This window comes from Vitis riparia, chromosome 10 (genome assembly GCF_004353265.1).
Source record: "Vitis riparia cultivar Riparia Gloire de Montpellier isolate 1030 chromosome 10, EGFV_Vit.rip_1.0, whole genome shotgun sequence".
Classification (NCBI taxonomy): domain Eukaryota; kingdom Viridiplantae; phylum Streptophyta; class Magnoliopsida; order Vitales; family Vitaceae; genus Vitis; species Vitis riparia.
In genome coordinates this window covers 22,827,834-22,849,448 of record NC_048440.1, presented here as the reverse complement: position 1 = coordinate 22,849,448, position 21,615 = coordinate 22,827,834, and the positions used below count along the sequence as shown (strand labels likewise).

At 31.6% G+C, this 21,615-nt stretch overlaps 1 protein-coding gene across 5 annotated transcripts; it reads right to left on the bottom strand.

Annotated features, from left to right (window-relative positions):
- Positions 1-1,054: 1,054 nt before the first annotated feature.
- On the bottom strand, positions 1,055-21,614 carry LOC117923415 (transcription termination factor 2-like). Of its 5 annotated transcripts, XM_034841681.1 has the most exons (17): positions 21,482-21,614; positions 21,321-21,386; positions 19,977-20,926; positions 18,695-18,808; positions 18,524-18,591; positions 16,675-16,723; positions 15,331-15,468; positions 15,126-15,211; positions 12,070-12,139; positions 9,676-9,801; positions 9,313-9,594; positions 8,223-8,327; positions 7,961-8,113; positions 6,828-6,913; positions 6,674-6,754; positions 6,514-6,590; positions 1,055-1,919 (listed from the first exon to the last, which is right to left on the bottom strand). In XM_034841681.1, the coding sequence occupies exons 1-16, from the start codon at positions 21,516-21,518 to the stop codon at positions 6,521-6,523; spliced, it is 2,481 nt and encodes an 826-aa protein (XP_034697572.1). In that variant the 5' UTR covers positions 21,519-21,614; the 3' UTR covers positions 1,055-1,919; positions 6,514-6,520. The 5 variants fall into 5 exon arrangements, 4 of the variants coding, with proteins under 4 accessions (XP_034697572.1, XP_034697571.1, XP_034697573.1 ...); XM_034841680.1 differs by lacking the exon at positions 1,055-1,919 and having other exon boundaries at positions 6,287-6,590; XM_034841682.1 differs by lacking the exon at positions 1,055-1,919 and having other exon boundaries at positions 6,287-6,590; positions 7,961-8,092.
- Between the last annotated feature and the right edge of the window lies 1 nt (position 21,615).

The window sequence follows — 21,615 nt, the reverse complement described above, 5'->3', positions numbered from 1 at the left end:
ATATATGAAGGGCTTTCATAACACATTATCGATGTCTTTTCTTGAATATGTATGCCCAATAAATAAGTAAAATTGGGGTCCTATGTGAAATATTGGATGGAGAGTGGGGTTGTGAGGCTATGATTGTTATATTGTATGTTTTTAATAATTTCACTATCCAAAATGCAAAATGGAGTGTGAATATCTCGAAATTCAAAGGCTTATGATATTGAAAATGTATCACCAATCAAAGGCCTCCATGTACACATATTGATCTCACCTTAATTTAATTATTTTGTATTAAACAATTTGTTATTTTGCAATAATAAAGGCCACCATGTGAAGCTTCTACCGAGTAAGTAAGGATGCAAAAAATAATTAAGTCCATGTAATGAAGTAAAAGTTCATTTGATTTAAGATATAAATACGAGGAAGAGAGAAACATGACACCTTTTTTTGTTAATAGTTTCATTTTTTTTTTATTCTCTAATATTTCATAAGATATATATTCTTTATGTTATACTATAATGATTCTCTTTCATCAAGGAGAGGCAATTGATAATTAAATATTAAAAAATAAATCATGTCATACATTTCTTCCATTCAATGATATGATCGTGTTTTTTTTTTTCATTTCATTTTTGTAAACTTCATTACAAATAAACAACTTTTTACTTAATTTGTCTGACATACCTATATTACAACCCTTTTTCTGTAATCCTTCCAACTTCTTTTCTTTCTTTTCTTGGAGTTTCAAAATCCTTATCACCTCCATTGTGTTCGTAATCATAACTTCACAGCTCGAAAATGTGCAAGTACGATTATGCTTTAAGAAACGGAATTACTCGATAAACAATTTAGAGGAAATGAAAGTATTTTAGGATCTTACAATTGGAGAGCACGGGAAAAAATCGCTTACATTTGATGCAACTTAGAGACTGACAACAACACCTCCAGCTTTTAAATTCATGAGGAAGATCTTACAATATGGACCATCATTGAACTTTTTCACTACAACATATCTTCCGTTCATAATCTACTATTAGTACTTGAAAACATAATTAAGGCCAGAATGCAAGAAAGATGATACATTGAAATGGCTAGTTTTGTTCTCAATACAAATAGTTAAACTTGAAGGTTCAATTTACTTGATGGATGGGACAATTTATCAAATCTAAGAAGGATGTAAAAAAGTTGAAAAGATTGTCTTTGAGCTTGTTATAACTTATAACACAATTGTGACAAGTACTGAACTGCAAATCTGAGGCCAAACTAAAGAAATCAGTAAAGTTTAAAGAAGATATTAATCTAACAAACCTCAAATATCAATCTACTTCTAATTTGAGGATCATCTTCTGGAACATCACAAGCTTGTCTCAGGGCTATGTCAAGGATTATGACAAGCTGCCTTAAGCTGCGAGTTGTGTTCCTTTGCCAGAGAGAATCATGCAATATCCGACAAAGAACTACTCCCATAAACTAAGAAAATCTGCTACCTGCTACTACCATGCGTGGGCTGGGTCTAGTATGGTGCCCAATATATATATATATATATAGAAGCAAATGAAGGTTGGCTGGGTTCCATGTAGTCTCAACACTGGACATGGTAGCAGTAGTTACCGAATTTCTTGGTCTGCAGAAGGAGCAGTTCTTTGTTGGATGTCGCATAGTTCTTTCTGGCAAAGGGACACAACTAGCAATTCAGGGTGGCTCATCATAATCCCAGACACAGCCACAGGACAAGCTAGTGATATTCCAGAAGATCATCACATTAGAAGCAGATTGATATCAGAGGTTCGTTACACTAATATCTTCTTAAAGATTTACTTGCTCTTTTATTAGTGTAGACTGAGATTTGCAATTTACCAATAACAATTATGTCACAAACACAAATATATCAACATTATTGTACTGCAGGGGTGCCAGCTGCTTCAAAGTATCTGCAAACCACAAAGCACATCATATGAGGCAAACTCAAGATCAAATTCAGCATTAGATTTAAACATACAGAAAATATTCGCTAGCTAAGCTGGAAACGCTTTTTCATGCACCAGTGACTAATTATTTTCTCGAGAGATGGATAGTGTATTCAAATTTAAAACATATTAACAATATGAGTAATGATATTGGTTGATGGGAAAAATTCTAAAATTGACATAACAAGTGCACATATTGAGAGCTACAATTTATGGGGAAGTCTCGAACTAATTAGGACTTGTGGTGTTCATGGAGCAAAAGGGATAATTGTCTTTGACAGCAAAAAAGGAATTTACAGTTGTTGTATATCAATAGAGAAGAAAAATAAAAAACTTATCTAAATGAAAATGAAAAGAGAAATAAAAAACTTCTTAGTAGCTAAATAATTATAACAGAGGATGAGAAGAAGCACCATTGCATGATGATTACACATTTGAATTATAATTGACATTCTTTATATAATATCTTGCAATAATTTGCTTCAACAATACCTAAAGAACCCCGCCGCCGCAGGGCAAACCATGAAAAATTGGATACCAAAATGTTAAACATCAAAATAAAAATATATGAAGAGCTTAGTGATATCAATATTAGGGAATAAATTAAAAGAACAACAATACAAAGCGAAGAAAGAAAAGATCAACACCTCCAAATTTTTTTGCATGCCTTGACATTATTCTTTTCATAACCTTTCGTGTCAACAAAATCATGGTTCATTTGTATGCATGATTGATAATTTCTCTTTCCTAGTTGTTTACTAACATACTCTCAATGAGAGAATCTTAAATTAGGTAAAATTTTGTAGCATAGATTATCTCATTCATACTAAAATATTATTTCAAAATATATAGTAAAGGAAGTGATCATCAATTACTCATTTGCCTAATAGGAACATGAAATCAATTACAAGCGAAAACATTTCTTCTTCTTTTAAGAATATATGCAATTGATTTTTTTTTTAAAAGGACATATATCTTCAACAAATACAATGTAAGAGGTTGCACTGAGGAAAAGAAAACCTAACATTCATCCACATACCTGAGCGCTCACTTCATAACTCCAACCAAACTTAGGCAAAAGCAAAATGAAAAATGAAAGAGCACTTGACAAAGGCAAGTGTGATACAATTAGGAAGTCGTCATACAAGCTTCCTATTGATAAGTTAGTATAGATACCTCTATTTATAGGTAGAGGTGTGGGTCCATTTCTCATAAGTTTTCGATATGGGACTCCAACACGCATGTGAAGCTAAGCGAAGTTGCCTTAAGCACCTTCAAGTTGATTGAAAGGCATGTGAAGCTACATGAAGTTGCCTTAAGCGCTTTCAGGTTGCTTCAAGTTGATTAAAAGTGTTCTTCAAGGTTTTGAACATTTTGGAATTGTCTAAAGTGCCTTGATGGGCGCAAAACCACAAATTTGCACGAAATTAAGGTACACCATACAACATGCTCAATGAAGCAAAAATTACCGAAATCAATAGGGCACCAAATGACATAGACTTTCATGAGTTTGCAAGGGAGTCAAAAGCCAAACTTAAGTCCATTATACCTTGGTAGTTTTGAACTAGCATGAAGTACCCAAATTTGACTACGACAAATGAATTTGTTCTTGCAATTGCTTTTAGTTTTGAATTGATAGCCTAGCTAGTCATTCTTTAGATTGAGTACAAGTTTCTCAAAGTTCTTAATTTATAGTCACCTTTGAATAATACAAAGTTTTCAGTTTAAATGTTCGAATGTCTAAATTTGACAATTTTTTTGGCTTATTTGGTAGTCATCCTTGATTATATTGATTTTGTTTTATCTTGATTCCATTATATGCACATTTTGATGTGATTATGGGTAGCCACTTAATAAATCAAGTAAAAGAAAACTTAGTCATCATTAGAAACCAACTAGGAGAATATCGGAACCAAAACTGGTCTTTAATTTTTTTAGCCCAAATTCCTCATAAAGGTTGTTTGTTGAAAAAATGAAAAAATTATGATGCACATTTAAAATTACATTGAAAGAATAATTAGGACAATCATGATCCATATTAGCAGTTTATTTGTTCAAGTTATACTTTTAGAATTCAGAGTGATTATGATTATAAGTAGTCATTTAATGAATCTAGTAAAAGAAAATTTGTATCATCATTATAGGCCAAATGGGAGACTATTAAAATAAAAAATGATCTTAATTAATAACTACACTAAATTTTCTTTTCTTAAAAGCTTTGGTTCATTATTTCCTATCCATGTACTTTAGTGACATTAATTTAAATTCATTTTGAAAAACACAACACTAATCAAGTTCATAGAAAAGTTCAAAATATATATCTTATAAACATACAATCATTGATGGGAAGAACCATATGGCACTTACTTACACATAAAAGAATTGTGTGTCCTCTCTCTCTACTTACATTCATTTATAAGCATTATCCATACTCATTGTTGAGGAGTGCATGGAAAAAAAATAAGAGAATGAAGATCAAGGGTGTTATGCTAAGATTTTCAAATCATATTAACGTAAAACATTATGGACTAAGGAATGTTTTTTTTTTTTTTTCATATTTTATTCATTTTAAATGTTGGTATTAACACCAAATGAAAATTTTCTAACAAAAAGTTTATAAAAAAACTAAGAACCCATACAATCCCATGTGTAAAGAAGGACTCAAATAAGCACACACACCTATAGAAGAGGATCCAACCAAACAGGGCCTTAGTTTCAAGCTCTACGTCTTTATTACTATAACATACATGTAATCTAATAAGATTTAACCTTTAAACCTATGTGGGAAATATGTTTTGACAATGATTTTGGAAGGGATAGAGATTTTCTAATGCTTGAAAGTGTTTCATTACTAGAAATGAAACGTTTAGTAAAATTTAAAAATTCATGTCTAAAAATTTGAAATTTGAAATAATTCATGAAGTAGCACTAGGTATGTGTTTCCAAAATTCATTTTTTTTTTGTTGTATGATATATTACCAAAAATACTATTTGAAATACCTTCTTGGCTTATTATAACTAATTCTAAATAAAAGTGTTTTTAATAGAAGTATTATTGATGAAAGCACTATAAGTTGAAAGTACTTTAACATCACTCAGAGATGGACCTTAAACAAGTGTTTTGATACAAATAACCATTTAGAAAACAATTAAATGAAATGTATACTAATAATTGTCTCCGATTAGATACAATTTTTTTGTTTTCTATTTTTAAAATCAAAACATAATACTAACTTTTTTATAAGATACCAAAACTTTTCGATGTTTTACATTAAAATGATGATAGTTTTACAAACTATTAAAAAAAATTGACCTATCAAGAAAAAATTACTATTTCAATTTTTTTTTTTTTTTAAATTAAGTAATTCTTAAAGAAATAAGATAAATCTGTACTTTTTGTACAAGATGTTTTACCTTTTATATAAATTTATTACTATGTTTTATTTTTTAAAAACAAAAACAATGAGTGTATTCAAACATACACTTAGGTGGTGTTTGTTTTTTTACTTAATTCTAAATAGAACCTTAATGCTTAATAGTGTTAAATATTAGGTTGTTTGTTTTTGTAGTATTTTATTCTTATTAAGTATTAAAAATTAAAGAAAAACCAATAAGTTATTTTTTTTATTTAGAAAAAATTACATATTTTGGCTTTTTCTATTTAGTAAAAAAATTTATAATAAGTTATGAAAAAGTAGAAAAACAAACAACCTAAATTCTGAAAACAAATTGTTTTCAGCAAAAAGACAAAAAAACAAACACCACCTTAGATTCCCACACAAAAAAAAAAGTTAGCATGTATAATTTTATTTTTACACAATAATAGAAAAACATTAAATGATATGCTAATGAATGTTGAAATAATAAATAAGTAATATTTATAAAAATATTTTTTAACACATTGCTACAAAGCAGTTGAACAAGGTGATAAAGAATAATATTTGAAATATAAAATAAATAATTTTTATATAAATTCTTCCCCACCAAAGTCTATTAACATGTGTGAATAATAAATATGTAACTTTATAAATGTTATTTTATAAAAATTCTTCCCTACCAAAGTCTATCAACATATGTGAATAAGAAATATGTAATTTATAAATATTATTTGTACATGCAAACCCTGCATAAAACAGTAAAAATGACATGTCAATACGATGACATAGTAAATAAATAAGTAATCTCTTACAGAAATAAATAACTTTTTCACACAACCTATACTAAAGAGATGTTACCTTTCTCACACTTAGTCAGCTTAGGTTCAGTTGCCCTGGGATGTTACCTTTCTCACACTCAATATTGTTTTTCATCAACACCAAAACAGAAGTGACTTTTAAACCAAAGTTAAGCAAAGATTGATCATACTTTTATCAATCACCCAATAATAGGAATATTTGGACAAACAAATCAAGCCCATACATGCTCATATTGCTCCTCTGTCAAAACATTCTTTTTTTCCTTTTGCAAAGTACACAAGAAACAAGTACAAAGAAGTTTACTTTTGCCGAGGTTTTCTCATAATAACCACCAGCCAAATATGTCAGTTTGCCAAGCATACCTTTGGCTTACATGAAGAAGTAGTTCAGGTCCTCAACTGTTAGTTCTTCCTCAAGATTTAGCGAACCAGGTAATGCACTATAAATAAATAAACAAGTTATCAGTTAGTATGCAAGATGTGGTCTCATCAGATATATCCAGGTGAAGTTATACTCGTTTACCTCAGTGAAATTTGGTTCTTCGCTGCTTGCAGCTCCAGCATCCTCTCCTCTATTGTGTTCTCAGCTACAAACTTCACAATTCTGAAAAGTGAAATGTTCCTTGTTAAATGATTTGGTGAGAAGATAGGATCTGTGGATGAAAAATTAGCAGTACCTTACTGTCTTGTGCTGACCGATTCGATAAACTCTATCACAAGCCTTCAACTCTGCAGCGGTATAGAAGGGTTCCATCAAGAAAACCTAGTTACCATTACAAGAGTAAATTAGTAAACATACTGCATTTAGATACTAAAGGAAGCAACCCAAGCACTTTTTATTTTTCTCCTTCCCAATAGTACCGGTTCTCTTTTAGATTTTATTGACTGTAATTAGTATGAGGAGGAATTGCCTCGGTTTGGACTTTAGATTTCCTTTTCACCTTTGTATTCTGGTCATGCCCCTTTTTGTTGGGCAGTTGTATAAACAAATAGGTCCGTCCAAAAGGACATGTCAATCGATTGAGAGTATCTCTTGATCAAAGCATAAATGACTGCTTTTAAACAAATGAACCAGCATGTGAATTGAGTGTAGGCTGTTTTTCTCAGATTTTTGCAAAACAAACATTTTTTTAACCTAGTTCTAAAACTTGGGCCCTTAGGGGTTTACCCTTGGAATGGCATAGGTGCTCCAATATGGACAAAGATTTCAACCCTCCAAACTTCAGAGGATGAAGTGGATAAAAAAAACAAGCTTAAAGAATAAAAATACAACTCAATCTTGGACAGAATAGTTAATAACAAAATGACTTGGGGATGCAAAATCCTAACATAAGAGTCTTAAGAACTTAAAAAAATCAAATAAAAGAGAAATGACTCATTCAAAATTGAAAGGGGAGTTTCATTTTGGATTAATTTTCTTTAGACCAAGGACAAAATACTCCATGAAAATATTTTCAATCAAAGGGAGTACAATCTATGCAAGATAGAATATTTCTTCAATCCCCATATCAAGACAGCTAAGCATTGTTTGGATCAGGGCAAACTTTGAGAAAAAGTACAAGGGTAAGAAATTAAAAAAGAATGGAAAATAAAGAACAAGTTTCAACTCAATAAATTTGTTACCAAGCTTCTCTAAATTTATTCATTTTTACGCAGAAAATAGAAAACTTGAAAACTTACAAATTTTTAAATGGTTTTCATAAAATATCTTTTTTTTTCTTCTTGTTTCCAACAACAAATAAAGTAAGACGGTTCCAAATTCTTTCTTATTTCTCATAGTAAACCAAAACAAAAGAAAAGAGTTGCTCACATATGATGCGATGGTGAGATTCAAGGAAACACCTCCAGCTTCCAAAGTTGTGAGTAAGATTTTGCAATCTGGGTCTTTGAAGAATCTTGATACCAATGCATTTCTTGCATCAACAGTGTTATCCCTGACCAGCTTTACACAATTTATTTCAGACTGCAAAGGGATCAATATATGTAAATGGCTATAACCTTGCCATGTTAAAAAGAAAAAAGAAAAAAATAACAATAAAATGAAAATTTGAAATCTGCATGTCTTAGTCTACCTTCAGCAAGGAGTACTCAATTAAATCCAAGAAAGAAATGAAGTCGCTAAAAACAAGAGCTTTTGCAGAACCATCTGTTTCTACCATGAACCTGATTTCTTCCCTCTTTGAACCATAAAAGTCAAACAATTAAGATGAAAATAAAGGAATCAAACAACAATCAAAATATAAAATATCTTAGGAAATAGTTAAGATACATGGAGCAAAAGAGAAATGGAGGCAACTGATCTGCCATAGTCTAGATGAAGAATAAAAGATATCTTCAATAATTTTGATATAGAACTTACTCAATTAGAATACACTTTGGTTTTAACAATTCAAGACATATGATATATGTGTGCATAGAATATATTTGCATATGTACCATGTGTTCATGTATGACAATGAAATGAAGCCACAAGTAATCCTAGAAAACCATAGTTTAATTTGAGTGGTGCATTTTTCAACCAATATGATGCCATGCCGATTAACATTTTCTAATGAGAGGGTCATTTAGGAAAAAAATTTTAAATGTATCCAAAATACAGTATTCTTCCATTCATGGTTTAGGTTCCAAATTAGAGGGTTGTTTGATTGAATTGCTTGCAAATTAGGGTTCAAGCCTTATTCTTAGTCCTTCCATTCATGGTTTAGGTTATGTTTGGATGAGGTATTTGAAATTTCCATATATTCCATTTAAGATTAACATTAGTTCCTAGTGAATACACTAGTATCCATAGATCTAAATCAAATAGAACAGGTCTAAATCATTCAAGATATGGTTAATCATTTATGTGGTATCCTATATTTTGTAGGTAAACATATCTTATGCTACATGGCAATATATATTGTGTCATGACTCTAGGAACTTGTATTGTGGAGTTTGACTGCTCCTGCTCTTAGGTCTTTGTGATTCCATATATACACGCGCTCATTTACACGCATCAATGGCAAGCACTATTGTTATATTTCACATTATGAGTGAACCAGATTAACAGAAAATGGATTTGCAAATTTTCCCTTTGACAATTGTTGATCTTCTATAGATTATCAAAAAAAAATTCAGTTGTAAATCAAGAACAGGAAAGAGATTATTGTAAATTGGGCATACCAAAGCTTCAATTTTTGTGCTTGTCTGAAATTCATTGAGAGAAATTCTCTTTAAGAGACTTGAGGATTTAAAGTCTTTAAAGGTTGTTCCGGAACCAGTGTTGTTCTTCATTACGGAATCATTCTTCTTCATTGCAGATTTACCAGTAAATGGAGAATCATTCTTCTTCATTGCAGATTTACCAGTATATGGTGTTGAACATAAGGGACATAAAGCTAGTCCAAGGGCTGGAGCAAGAGACTGGAGACAAGTCTTACAAAAGACATGCTTGCAACATGCAACCTGAAATACCAAGGAAAACAGAAAATACTTCTTTGACACTGGATGGTGCCTATGTAAAAGACTACAAGAATGGTAACTCACAACTTTATCTTCTGGAGCCTCATGACAAATGCCACAGACTTGATCATCATTTGCCAAATCAATCCTATATCTCCTTCCTGGTACTGGACCTTTAGAATAAATCACAAGATATGGGTGATTGAGTGCCTGTGGATTTACAAATTTAGTCAAATGCATTGATAAATTTTTTTTCATTGGGTGCCATTGGAAGTGTAAAACAATAAGTTTCCATTAAAAGGCATAAGAAATTAACTCAAACTTTATCTTGGAGTGGTACTTAAAGATCCCCATTGTAATGTCCTGGGTGGTAATTAAGGAGCCACTAAATTCTAATATTGTAGAAACTAGAATGATCACTGACCTCAAGTAGGCTTGAAGCAAGTTCATTATTTTATATACAACCGCAATGGAGTTCTTTGAAACTCTATTCTATATGTATTTCCATAACATAGGAAAATAAAAACAAATAATAATAATAATAATTCATTGAACATGCAAGTTTTCACAATTTAAAGTGCACTGGTGACTGATTCCAAGCTGGGGTGCCGGTTCCAGAACAATGAGTGCAGTATACAGTGGAGTTTTTCAAAATATACATTTTTTTTATATTTTTTATAGCTGTCCATTTTTAAGTTCTGAAGAGTTTTCAGGCTCCTGTGGATTATGTTAGATGGGACCAAATCCTTAATAGAAACTCAAATCCTCCTATCCTTCTTTCGCTTATGTTCAAGGATTGACCCATAAGTAAAGCAGAAATAGTGAAGGGAGAGCCAACAAGTAGGCAGCATGATCATGGTGCTTTTAATAAGAGTCGATCTCTCTCACTTTGACAAACAAAATTTCATTTCAAATATCGCCACCAAAGTATTCCAAACAATTAAAGAGTTTGGGTTGAAACATAAAATCAAGATGCTCTAGAGTGATTAAGCTTTCAAATAAACTAATTTGTTCACCCTTAAAAGACAGTAGTGTTGTGAATGGGAGGCAATTCCTTTCCCTCCATAAATGACAAAAAATCCTCCATGTACAACACCTCACACAAAGTCCATCCTCTGCCCCTCCTTCCACATGTGATGGTTGTGGGCCTTACTCAAAACACCATTCAAATTAAGCTACCTGCATAACCCAAACAACTACAAGAGGGGAAAACAGGTTCCCTTTGTCTCAAACTGCAAAAGATTTTCCAGAAAGCCCTATTAAACTTCTATTGAAGAGTATGAAAAAGAAACCAACAAAATGCAAAGCTATAATCCATCTCTCACATCTCTCTATAAGCCCTATTTAATTCCTAACTCACATAGCCACCATTTATATGCCTTTTTCACTATCTAACTTGCACAAAATTCCTTATCTACCTATTCAATTAGAGAACCCAAATAGTTCTTCCTGATATCATAAAATAATTGTTTTCTCTAAAACATACATTTTGGCTTGACTGTCCCGCCACTACATTCAATCATCTAACTTAAAGCCTCGTTGTATTTTATAATCACTTCTAAACAAGCTAATAGGTCTAATATCCCTATTACCCACTTGTGTCATCCATCCTAGAACCAACAAGGTAAACACAATAGTGTAATGCTCTTCTCGGAAAGGCATCCCTCATGAAACTCTTACAAGACCATCAAATCCTTACAATCCAGATAGAAGCCTTATGACAAATCAAAGGCTTTAACTGCCTCCAGCTCTCTCACAGTCCTAGACAATTCTTATACTTCTTCCAAAGGTGTTTAATAAATGTCTTCTTGTATCATCCATGCAACTTTGCTTCTTTGTTCCTTTTCTAATCTTAAGTTGTCAATGCTTTTCAAATTTATCATTTCATCATTTTATTTAATTTTTTCATTAAAAAAAAAAATAGTTATTGTTTATAAACAAAACTCAAAAAAATGTCTCACATCCCAGCTGGGGTTGATAGCATGAATCCTCTCTTGCCATTTAGTTCTAAGAGTTATTCAATTTTGTACTTGAGCAAATGCTTGAGAGACTAAAGCTTTCATCCACATAATCACTAACTAAAATTTGCCACCTATGTGCTAATTTAAGCACTTGAGGGTTAGATTGAATATAAATGATGGCTTCAGCAATACTAAAGGCACACTGAACCCGGTGGAAGATAATACTAAGGAACTTGAAGGGACAATGCAGTCGGCATTTCCAAAGCTAATATGTTCTTAGTATCAATACAGCAGAGGTTATAAAAATGAACAATTAAACTAATGGAGATGAATATTAAGGATATTCAACTAATGCAGGATTTATGTTAGAGGTGGCAAGGTATCTCTGATGTTTCTAGGAGAGCTATGGTGAATGTGGTCAGATAATGAGCACACTTATTTCCAAGATATAAATAGTCTGATACAGAGAAGAAATTCTATATCAAAACAATGCAGAAAAAGCATATTCATGCTTCACCTTTTGCAACCGTGGCAAAAGTCTACCTATTTGAGACCAATCTGTCCACGAGTGTCTAGCCGCAACATATCTACATGACACAAAGCACAACAATAGAGCATGTCCTCAATCAACTTCAGCATAACAATTATAAATATAAGAAAATAGAAGGAAATGCAGTGAACCCTAGTAGCATTAAACACAAGCTAAGATTTAATCCGAAAATATTTTCAGAAAATATTTTGAAAGCATGCATTGCTACTCTAAGTTGGAACCTCTCTTGCAGGAACCTTTAGAAGATATTGAAAGTATACTTATTAGAAAACAATTTATTATTTTTTTCATCATGCAATAGACAGTTCTTTTGAAAAATAGAAGAAAACATCAAAACAACTGCAATTTTTTTGGGGAAACGGAAGAGAGTTATCTCAAAATCTAATATAATATTCATAAATTTTCATAAGCCTAGAGGATGATCATGATTGTGCTAGTTCTAATGGATAGAGTATGTGAAGCCACAAGCAATACCAACTCCATATCAAGATTTGACTTGAATAGTTATGGTTAAGAAAAATCCTAAGGTAAACGTTAAAACTTAAAAGTACTAATTACGGAGGAAAGGTAGAATATGTTTGACATTGACAAGCTTGCTCATATGTGGTGGAGATATCATATGGACAACCAATCCATGTAGGTGTTTTTGAATAAGAAAGCAATTGATTAGTCCTAATCCACCTTAAGTTCCATAAAACAATTTCCTACTACATTCTCTTATCACATGAATATGTCAGATTGAATGATATGCTTCTAAGGAGACATTTAACACATCATCATACTCTAAATTATAGGAAAAATGCGGATATTTTCACAATTAATGTCTAAGCATTTGAGAATTAGATGGACTCAACCACCTAGATACACACCAAGGCTTTACTCCAGCTCTCAGGTATGTGGTGCATGTTGTGAAGCCCCAGAAATTTGTTCAGGTGACTTTACCCAACATGACGCTCATACAAAAATCAAGTCAATCTATGTATCAGGCCCATAGAATTGTCATTTTGGGGTTGGAAGCCTCAGATGTTGCATACAGGGATGAAGATGTTTATATTTATTGGTTGTAATTAAGGATAAAAATATCGGTTTCGACGGATATATCTGTAGTTGGATTTTACGGATATATTGAGAAATACCAGTAGATGTTCTGATACAAAATATTGGTGAAAGGAAAACTAATCAAAACTCATGAAAATATCAATGAAACAAAAACTAATCAAAACTCATAAAAATGATAGAAAAAAAAAAAAAAAACAATAACACATGCATTAAAGTTGTTTTAATGAGCGAATTGATATATGTATAATAAATTTGTAACATTAAACAGATATAGTCAACAAAAAAATAATATATTAAATTTGAAAACATGTTCATATTAAATGATAATATATCTAATTTGGATATATTGAATAATGTAAAAGATATAATGATATATATACATATATGCGAGTGTGTGTATAAGTATTTTTTATTTAGAAACATTGATAATTTTTATTTATAAATTTATATTCGACTTAAATTTAATTATTTATATAAAATACATAATAAGATAATAAAAATCAACTTATTTATAATTTATAAAAGAATATATATATATATATATATATATTCATGTGATAAACCATTGTTAATAGATGTTCACTTCAATGGTGAGACTGTGAATCTCAAATATGAAGACTTGGGTTTGAATCCTTTCTTTGCTTTTAAGGTGTTTTTTCCTTTAACACCTTAAAAAGAATCCCACATCAAAATCCCACAAGAAAACAACCACTTGTTTAATAATAAGGTGGCCCTTACGTGCAATCAACAATATGGGTTGTGGAATAAATATGAGCCTCAACTTGGGCCTTACAAGGTTAAAGATAAATTTTGGTAGAAAATGATAAACGTGATAATGTGTCAACAAATGGGAAAAATCGAAGATATTGCCGAAAAATTGGTAGAATATCGGTGTTTGGCCAATATATCAATGAAAAATGTAAAAAAACTTCAAAAAATAGATCAAACGATATACTGGTACCACTTATCATGTCAATCATCTCCGACACCCGACATATTGACAAAAATTAACGATATTTCCCAATATTTTCATCCATGGTTGTAATGTATAGTCAGTGTAAATTTAATGCAATTTGTCTTAAATGTAGTGTCTAAACACATCATGTTATGAAGCCATGCATCAAAAGGGTTCCAATACATCAAATCTACCTTTTCCATATTATAATTCAATGCAAATATCAGTAACTAACTAGAATTGAACATTGCATAAGAATAGAAATAAGAAAAATAGACATTGTTAAAGACTCTTATTTAAGCCTAATAAGAGCTCCTATGTTTGTTTGGGTAATCTTGAAAATATTTTTTCTTGTGGAAGCCTTTGTTGGAAAGTAAAGCAAATATTGCTTTCCATGACAATCCTCTTCTAGCTTACTTGAAAAGTTTCCCTTTTTAAAATCATGATTTTAGTTTCACCTAGTCTATAAAAATACTCAAATTTAAAGCAAATTAATAGAATGAAGTAGCAATCTAAAGGCAAGTGATAGGGGCTAAAGTAAAGATTAGTCTTCCATGTACAAAGAGCCAAAATTAGAGAATGAATCATTCGAATAAAGCCTTATCTTCTATGTCCTCAATAGCTTTTCCTTTCTTCAATAAGCAAGTAAAAGGAATGGAATATTGCACCAAGATAGATAAACACATGCTAAAATAAATGAAATCTGCAACATAATTAACTAACATACATGATGTCATATATGCAAATTTTAGTAAAAACAGTACATGTTAGTTAATAAAAAAAGAGTAACATTTTATACATTCATGCTCATATGTGTATATATGTATATATATATATGTATCTATGCAATAAAGTGAAACCTAGAACCTCCCCTTAGCCAAGTCTAAGGGCTTGGGAGAAGAAAGACTCGTTTTGAAAGAAGCAAATTACAAACATTTTTATAGCTAAACACTGAAAGGAAAAAAAAAAAAAAGATAATATAGAGCTTGACTGTGAGAGGATGACACACCTATTAAAATGTGATCGACATTTTTCATATAATGTCCTGTAATACTCTTCTTCTCTAATATCTAATGCACATCGTCTCACTCTAACCTGTAAAACATGAGGAAACAAGAAAGTAAAAAAGACAAAAATAAAATAAAATAAAATAGGAAACTAAAATAGCTTAGGGATATTATCCATGAAAAAGTAGTTAGAAAAGCTACACCCACAATTCTAGTTGGAAGACAAAGTTCTTTTCTACTTTCTTTAGTACGCCTTAGCATTATGCTTTTCAGAATCTTTTGGGTTACCAAAGTCTTGGCTCTTCTTTTTGCATCACCTCCTTGTCTCATTGGTTTACGAACATACTAACAAAGAGAACAATTAATAAAAATGACCAAGGTTCAATGAAATGAAATTGAATTTTAAATCTTGTTAAGGGTTGAATAAAAACAAAATTCTGATATCATATGTTCTGACATCCGTTATAACACTTCAAACAAATTACTTTAGAACACAAAAAAAAAAAAAAAATTAAGAAACACATCATTCATAAATTTCTTTATTTCCAAACAGAAAAACTGTTGCATGGGAACCATAAGTACATAGAGAGGATACAAAGAATTTTTTTATTAATATGTTAGATTTTATCTTTTTAATCATATTATCCATTTAAAACTCATAAAATTATTCAAAAAAAAAAAAAAAAAAGTTAGAAAACCATCTTGTTGCCTCAAAGTTATAAATCTTATTACAAAAATATATATATATAAAAAAAAAACTTGCAACGTGCTAATTAAAATTCCTGCAATATGTTGATCCTATGATAACTCATATTGGGTATTATAATTTCTTCAAACTTCTTGTTTTATAAGTGAACTCTAGCTCTTTCTACTTTTTCATATAATTCATTGATTTTATTTTTTTGAAATCAACGTTGAAGTTCTCAACATGAAAAAAAAAATTCTTTTTACTGAAATTAGGCTTCCTCAATGATATAAAGGGGCATTACTAAACACAGTTTCAAGATTCTTGTAGCTAGATGCACAACATTATCCTACCAATCAATATTTGCCTTTTTCCCTATCTTTCATAAATAAAACCACATGAAATTGTTTTAATTGAGGCCCTTGGATTTGACAAAATTATAGATCTAAAGTATATTATCAGATTTAGGATTTTCACTAAGGCTATATTGGAATCATGGAAACTATTAAGGGAATGTATCAGGAAGAAAATAAGGAGGAAAAAACAAAAAGAAAGAAAGAAAAAGAATAAAAAAAATATCATTTTGCACATATAAACTTTTTTACTAGGTTGTTTTTCCAATATTATTCCTATTTTAGAGAACAAAGAATTTAAAATGCATAGGTTTTCAATAATTTTCATTATATTTCATTTTCTTTCATGTTTTTTATGATAATGCAAACAAGAGAATTTGAGATTCCAACACATTATTTTTTCCTTTTTCTGTTGTGTTCCATGATTTGCATGGGGTTTAAAGTCCTTTATACCAAGATCCAATCATTTAGGTTTAGATTCAAGAAACAATAAGATTGATAATGTAAAACTACCTTTTGCCACCAGCAAAAGGACCAATTATGAGTCCAACAAAGTTCGGGCCTACAAGTGTAGAGCATAAGTCAAATGTAAAGTGAATATAAAATTGCATGTACAATTTGTAAAAACAAGGAATAGATAATGATTTCTTTATGATACTAAATAGGAAAAATCAACTTCAAGATATTAACCAATGTGATGCCCAGTTAGCACGCTCATAACACACTTTTCTCATGAAAAAAAAAAAGGGAACTTGATGGGATCACCACTCAAACCAAAGGATTAATGGAGTCTCACCTCTCACATTTTAAAGTGCAAAGAAATCTCTCTAAACTCTATGTTGTCCAACCAATAACAGCACATTTCTAAAGAAAACATACATCCACCTAGTGGGTATCAAATATAAAAAAAATTCTTGTCCATTCATAAAGAAAAGGAGCATGTCTATTGTCTCATGCATTCCAACGCCAAGGCAATATCAACTAGTAACACAACCAAGAAATTTTAAAGCCTCAAAAAAAAAAAAAAAAAAAAAAAAAACACATAACAGATCACTATAATGCTTTGAAAAGAAAGACAACCATTGTCAAAGTTGTAATGAACATGGATTTCCTATTAGCTTCTAGAATAATCCATTCTAATCTATCTATGCTAATATGGAAATAAAATGATCAATTTTATTGTCTTTCCCAAATTCGATTTACTTAAAATAAAAAAAATCATACCGTCTTAAAGTTTATTTTTAAAGAAAAAACAACTTTTTCAAATAGTAATCATTTACAACACCACAACTTGGCAATACTCCTCTAAGAAAAATCATCCGATCTTTAAACTACTCTTCCTTGACATCAAAAAAAGTTGTTCAACACTTGAAGTGTTTTCTTTTAGGTAATTATAGTTTTTATGAATAGCAAAAGAGAAAGAGAGAGAGAGAAATGCCTTTAGATTAGAAGGTTGTTCAGTCTCCGATTTTTCCTTCTTGTTATTTGCCTTTGTCTTCCTTTTCCAATTTCTTATACGAAATTGAATTTGCATTTTTCTTTTTCATCTTAAAGTATATTCCTTATAGTAAAAAATTTGATTAATCATATAAGATGACTCTTTAACACAAATTATGAATTTTGACAAAAATTATTTTACATACAATGAAATTTTAGGAAGAGGATAATAAAACTATTCTCCAATGCCAACAAACAATGATGGAACTAAAAAATGAGTTGAGGAGGGGGACAAAAATACTAATCTATTTTTAGGGGGGGCAAAAAAAAGCGAAAATCAATTGAATAGCTTAATGGTAACCTAGGTTTCCTCCTAAAATGAAGGATATAGGTTCGATTTTTTTAAATTTCAAGGAGGCCATTTGCCTCCCCTAAGCCCTATGTGGCTTTACCCATGCCAACGAAGACATCATAATAGTAATTTTTTGAATTGTAGATCTCTAGAATTGTCTGTTTGATGGTGAATTGTCACTAAAAGAACTCTTTTTATCAAAGATAATAATTGTTCATCATACATCTTACCAATTTTTATTATCAATTTATGTATACAATAAGGTTTTTCTCACACATGCATTTGTTTGTTTTCAGAGACTAGTGCTAATAATATGCAAGCAAGTTTTAATATGTGAAGGAGGACAATATAACAAAATCTATAAACATTTACAAGTGACATTGACCTAGTACCAATATAGTTTTTATTGGAAGCGGTTTCAATCCAAAATCCATGGGTATCTACATGGTATTTTCAAATAAGAAAGCTGAGAAGTCAATTGATAATGGACATACATTACACTCCACTTGTAGAAACAAAGATATATTCTTGAATAAGTACATGTAAAAGTTAGAATAACAGTTCAATACTTACATGATACATTTCCAGTCACAATATTGACAAAAGTGGTATGCATAAGGAAATATTTGCAAAAAGCGGATCTGCATACACAAAAAAAAAAAAAAAAAAAAAAAAACATCAAATTTATCACTAAATTTAAAAACTATACCATGCCAACCTAATGGTGATTTAGAGTACACTAACCATTGAGTAAAGTTCTTGGAAATTATTCTGAACTGGAGTGCCACTTAAAGCCCATTTGTATGAAGACTTTAAAGAAAAAATTGCTTTTGTAGTTTCGTTTGTTATGGAGTGAGCCTATATCAAAGCACAAAAACTTGAATCACTGGATAAGATATTTCATAGGCACATTATGTTGAAACTTGAATCATTGGATAATATATTTGACTTCTAATGAAAAACTAGTGTAAGTAAGAAAAAGAAAAAGAAAAAGGAAAAAGGAAAAAGGAAAGCACATGCAAAGACATGCATGGACAATAGAGTTATACTAACTCAAAGCTCATTAACTCAGATTATCTTAAGAACATCAAACTACCCAAGTTATTCTCAAAAAACCAAAAAAGAAATAAAACCTCACCTTTATCTGTTAACTATTTCACAAAATATTTGCCATTTTTGTTCAACAGAGCCACAAGTGAACCAAAACTTCTATCCAATTTATAACTACTTCAAAGTCACTCACATACATTTGACCTAAATCCATTCCATCTTTACTCAGGTAAAACTAGATCCAGATCTATGGCAGACCCATAGCCCATCAAAAGAAAATTAAATTGTACTTATTTATCAGCCTACTAACATCTTCCTCTTGAAAGGAATAGCATGAAATTGAAGGATAAAATACTAGAAACCAAAAAATTACTTGTGAAACCATAGAATCATGACAAATTTTATTGAAATGTGCTTGCATCCTATAAACCATAGTGAGTTGAACCCCCAACTGGTAACCTAAGGTCACATGACAAGGCCTTTAGGCCTCTAGGTAAAATTGAGCCCTTAACATACTTCTGTATGCATGTGTATGCCAATTTTAGTACATGCATCTTTCAAACTTATGTACACGTATACATAACATAAACATATCATCTAACAACCCAAATACTAGGTTCAAGGGCACTATGGTCGATTCACATCAAATTCGAAGGCCCAACGTCTGAAATGGCACTAAAAACAAAACAAATTGTGGCAAATCAGGGTATCCCGTACATACATGCCAGATTTTATTGAAACATGATTGCATACTACTTACCCCAGTTGGGTGAACTCCCAATTAGTAATGTGAGATCACTCGAGGAGGCCTTTAGATACCATTGAGCCCTTGGCATATGTGTTTATCAACCTCAGTACATGCATATATACACATACATACATATCTACTATGCTTAAATTTATCAAAAAATTCTGACTAAACCTTTTCCCACGTAAGCTAGTTCAATATGATCTTAGTGGATTGATGCAAATATACCTCATCCAGAATAATCCGTTGCCACTTAATTGAGTGCAGAGAGAATTCCCTAGTGATTGATAGACTTGACTTGGAAGACAAAGTGCTTGCATTCTTTTTTTGCTTGGGATTCTTCTTTTTATTATTGCAAGAACTCTTCCCTCTACCACCATCACAAACACATGTACTATCTCCTGAACTTGCACATTTTGCTTCCATGTTGGAAGATTTCAAATTCTCCTCGGACTCTCTCTCAGCAATTCCAAATCTCCATCCTCTACAGAGTGAAGCCAGATCTACGGGAAACCACGACTTACAAGAGGTCTCATATTCCGTGAATACGGTCTGATAAGTTGTCAAAACAAAATCATAGCTCGATAAGTCATGAACCATCTTGTTTCTTTCATCCCCATGACAGACCAGCACTTTGGTGCTCCCTTGGGGTGTACAACGAACAATCTCCTTCTCCCAATGAGACAGAGCAATTGGAGGACAGATAATGAGTGTGCATCTAGTTTCTGGCAGTTCTGCTGTCTGTGAACTGGATGAAGGCAATGCTTCACATGGTCCAGCGTCTATTCTATGGATTGGCTTTTTTGCAAGAACCAGCGCAATGGCTTGGATTGTCTTCCCCATTCCAGCCTCATCTGCAAGAAGCCCTCCTCTAAAAGGTGACTCCTCCTGCTTTAAAGCCCAAGTCAGCCATTCCTTTTGGTGGCTCAGAAGAGGTACAAGAAAGTGCGGGGGCGCCTCAGTAGGTTCCAAAATCACTTCATCTCCGAAATTCATAAGATGATTTTTTATTTCACAAAAATTCAGAAAAGTCTCATTCTCTTTTTCCAAAACTTTCCATTGTAGTTTCGGTTTGCTCTGTTGCTTTTTTCGCCCTTTCTTTGGTCCATGATCCAATACTCCTTCCTTGTCATCATAAAAAACATCTTGAAGTCTCCTGTCATTGTCTTCTTCCCTTTCTGGTTCATCAAGTATTTGTAAAGAAACACAACCAAAATTAAGTTCGAAAATTTTCTCTAATTTGAGAAACCACAAACACAAGCAATAAAAAATTCTAAAGAATGACCACCTGAATCTAGGGCTAATGTTTTCTGTCTCAACAAATGCTAATGCTTCATTTCATAGAGATGACGGGACAAAACAATAAAATAAAACGAATCTTGATTCTCATGAAAAATGGAACTTCAACACAATAAAATCCAAATAATAGTACAATTTGTGGTTTTCATTCTTTCCTGTGCCAAATAACAGAAACCCAAAACTCAAACTCCCAATTATTTTCTTTTCCTACATTTTCTTAGCAACAAACATACCAAATCACCAAAGAAAACAAGGACTCCACAAAACACAAACCTTCTTCGCCAGCACCCTCCTCCTCTTCTTCTTCTTCAGAGTTTTCTAGGGCAGCAAACCTCTTAGCTTTTCAATAAGGGGAAAAGAAAATGAGTCGGAGATTGAGAGTAGAAGTATAAGATAAAAGGTAAAGCGCAATTAACAAAACTTCTGAAACTCACGTGGACGGGAAGCGATGCGATCAGACCTGCGAACCATGTTTGGAAAGACGGAAAATGATGGAAGGGAAAGTTGGGGGTTTCTTGCAGTTTGCCGAGAATTTCAGAGATTTTAAATGCATAAGTCGGTGAGTGGT

Excerpts from the sequence above, each read along its gene's own strand:
- LOC117923415 (XM_034841681.1), bottom strand. The coding sequence starts at position 21,518 with ATGGTTCGCAGGTCTGATCGCATCGCTTCCCGTCCAC. Across the intron at positions 16,724-18,523 it reads TGTGACTGGAAATGTATCAT|GCCCGAACTTTGTTGGACTC; the intron begins GTAAGTATTGAA and ends CTACACTTGTAG. Across the intron at positions 12,140-15,125 it reads TGTCGATCACATTTTAATAG|ATATGTTGCGGCTAGACACT; the intron begins GTGTGTCATCCT and ends TGTGTCATGTAG.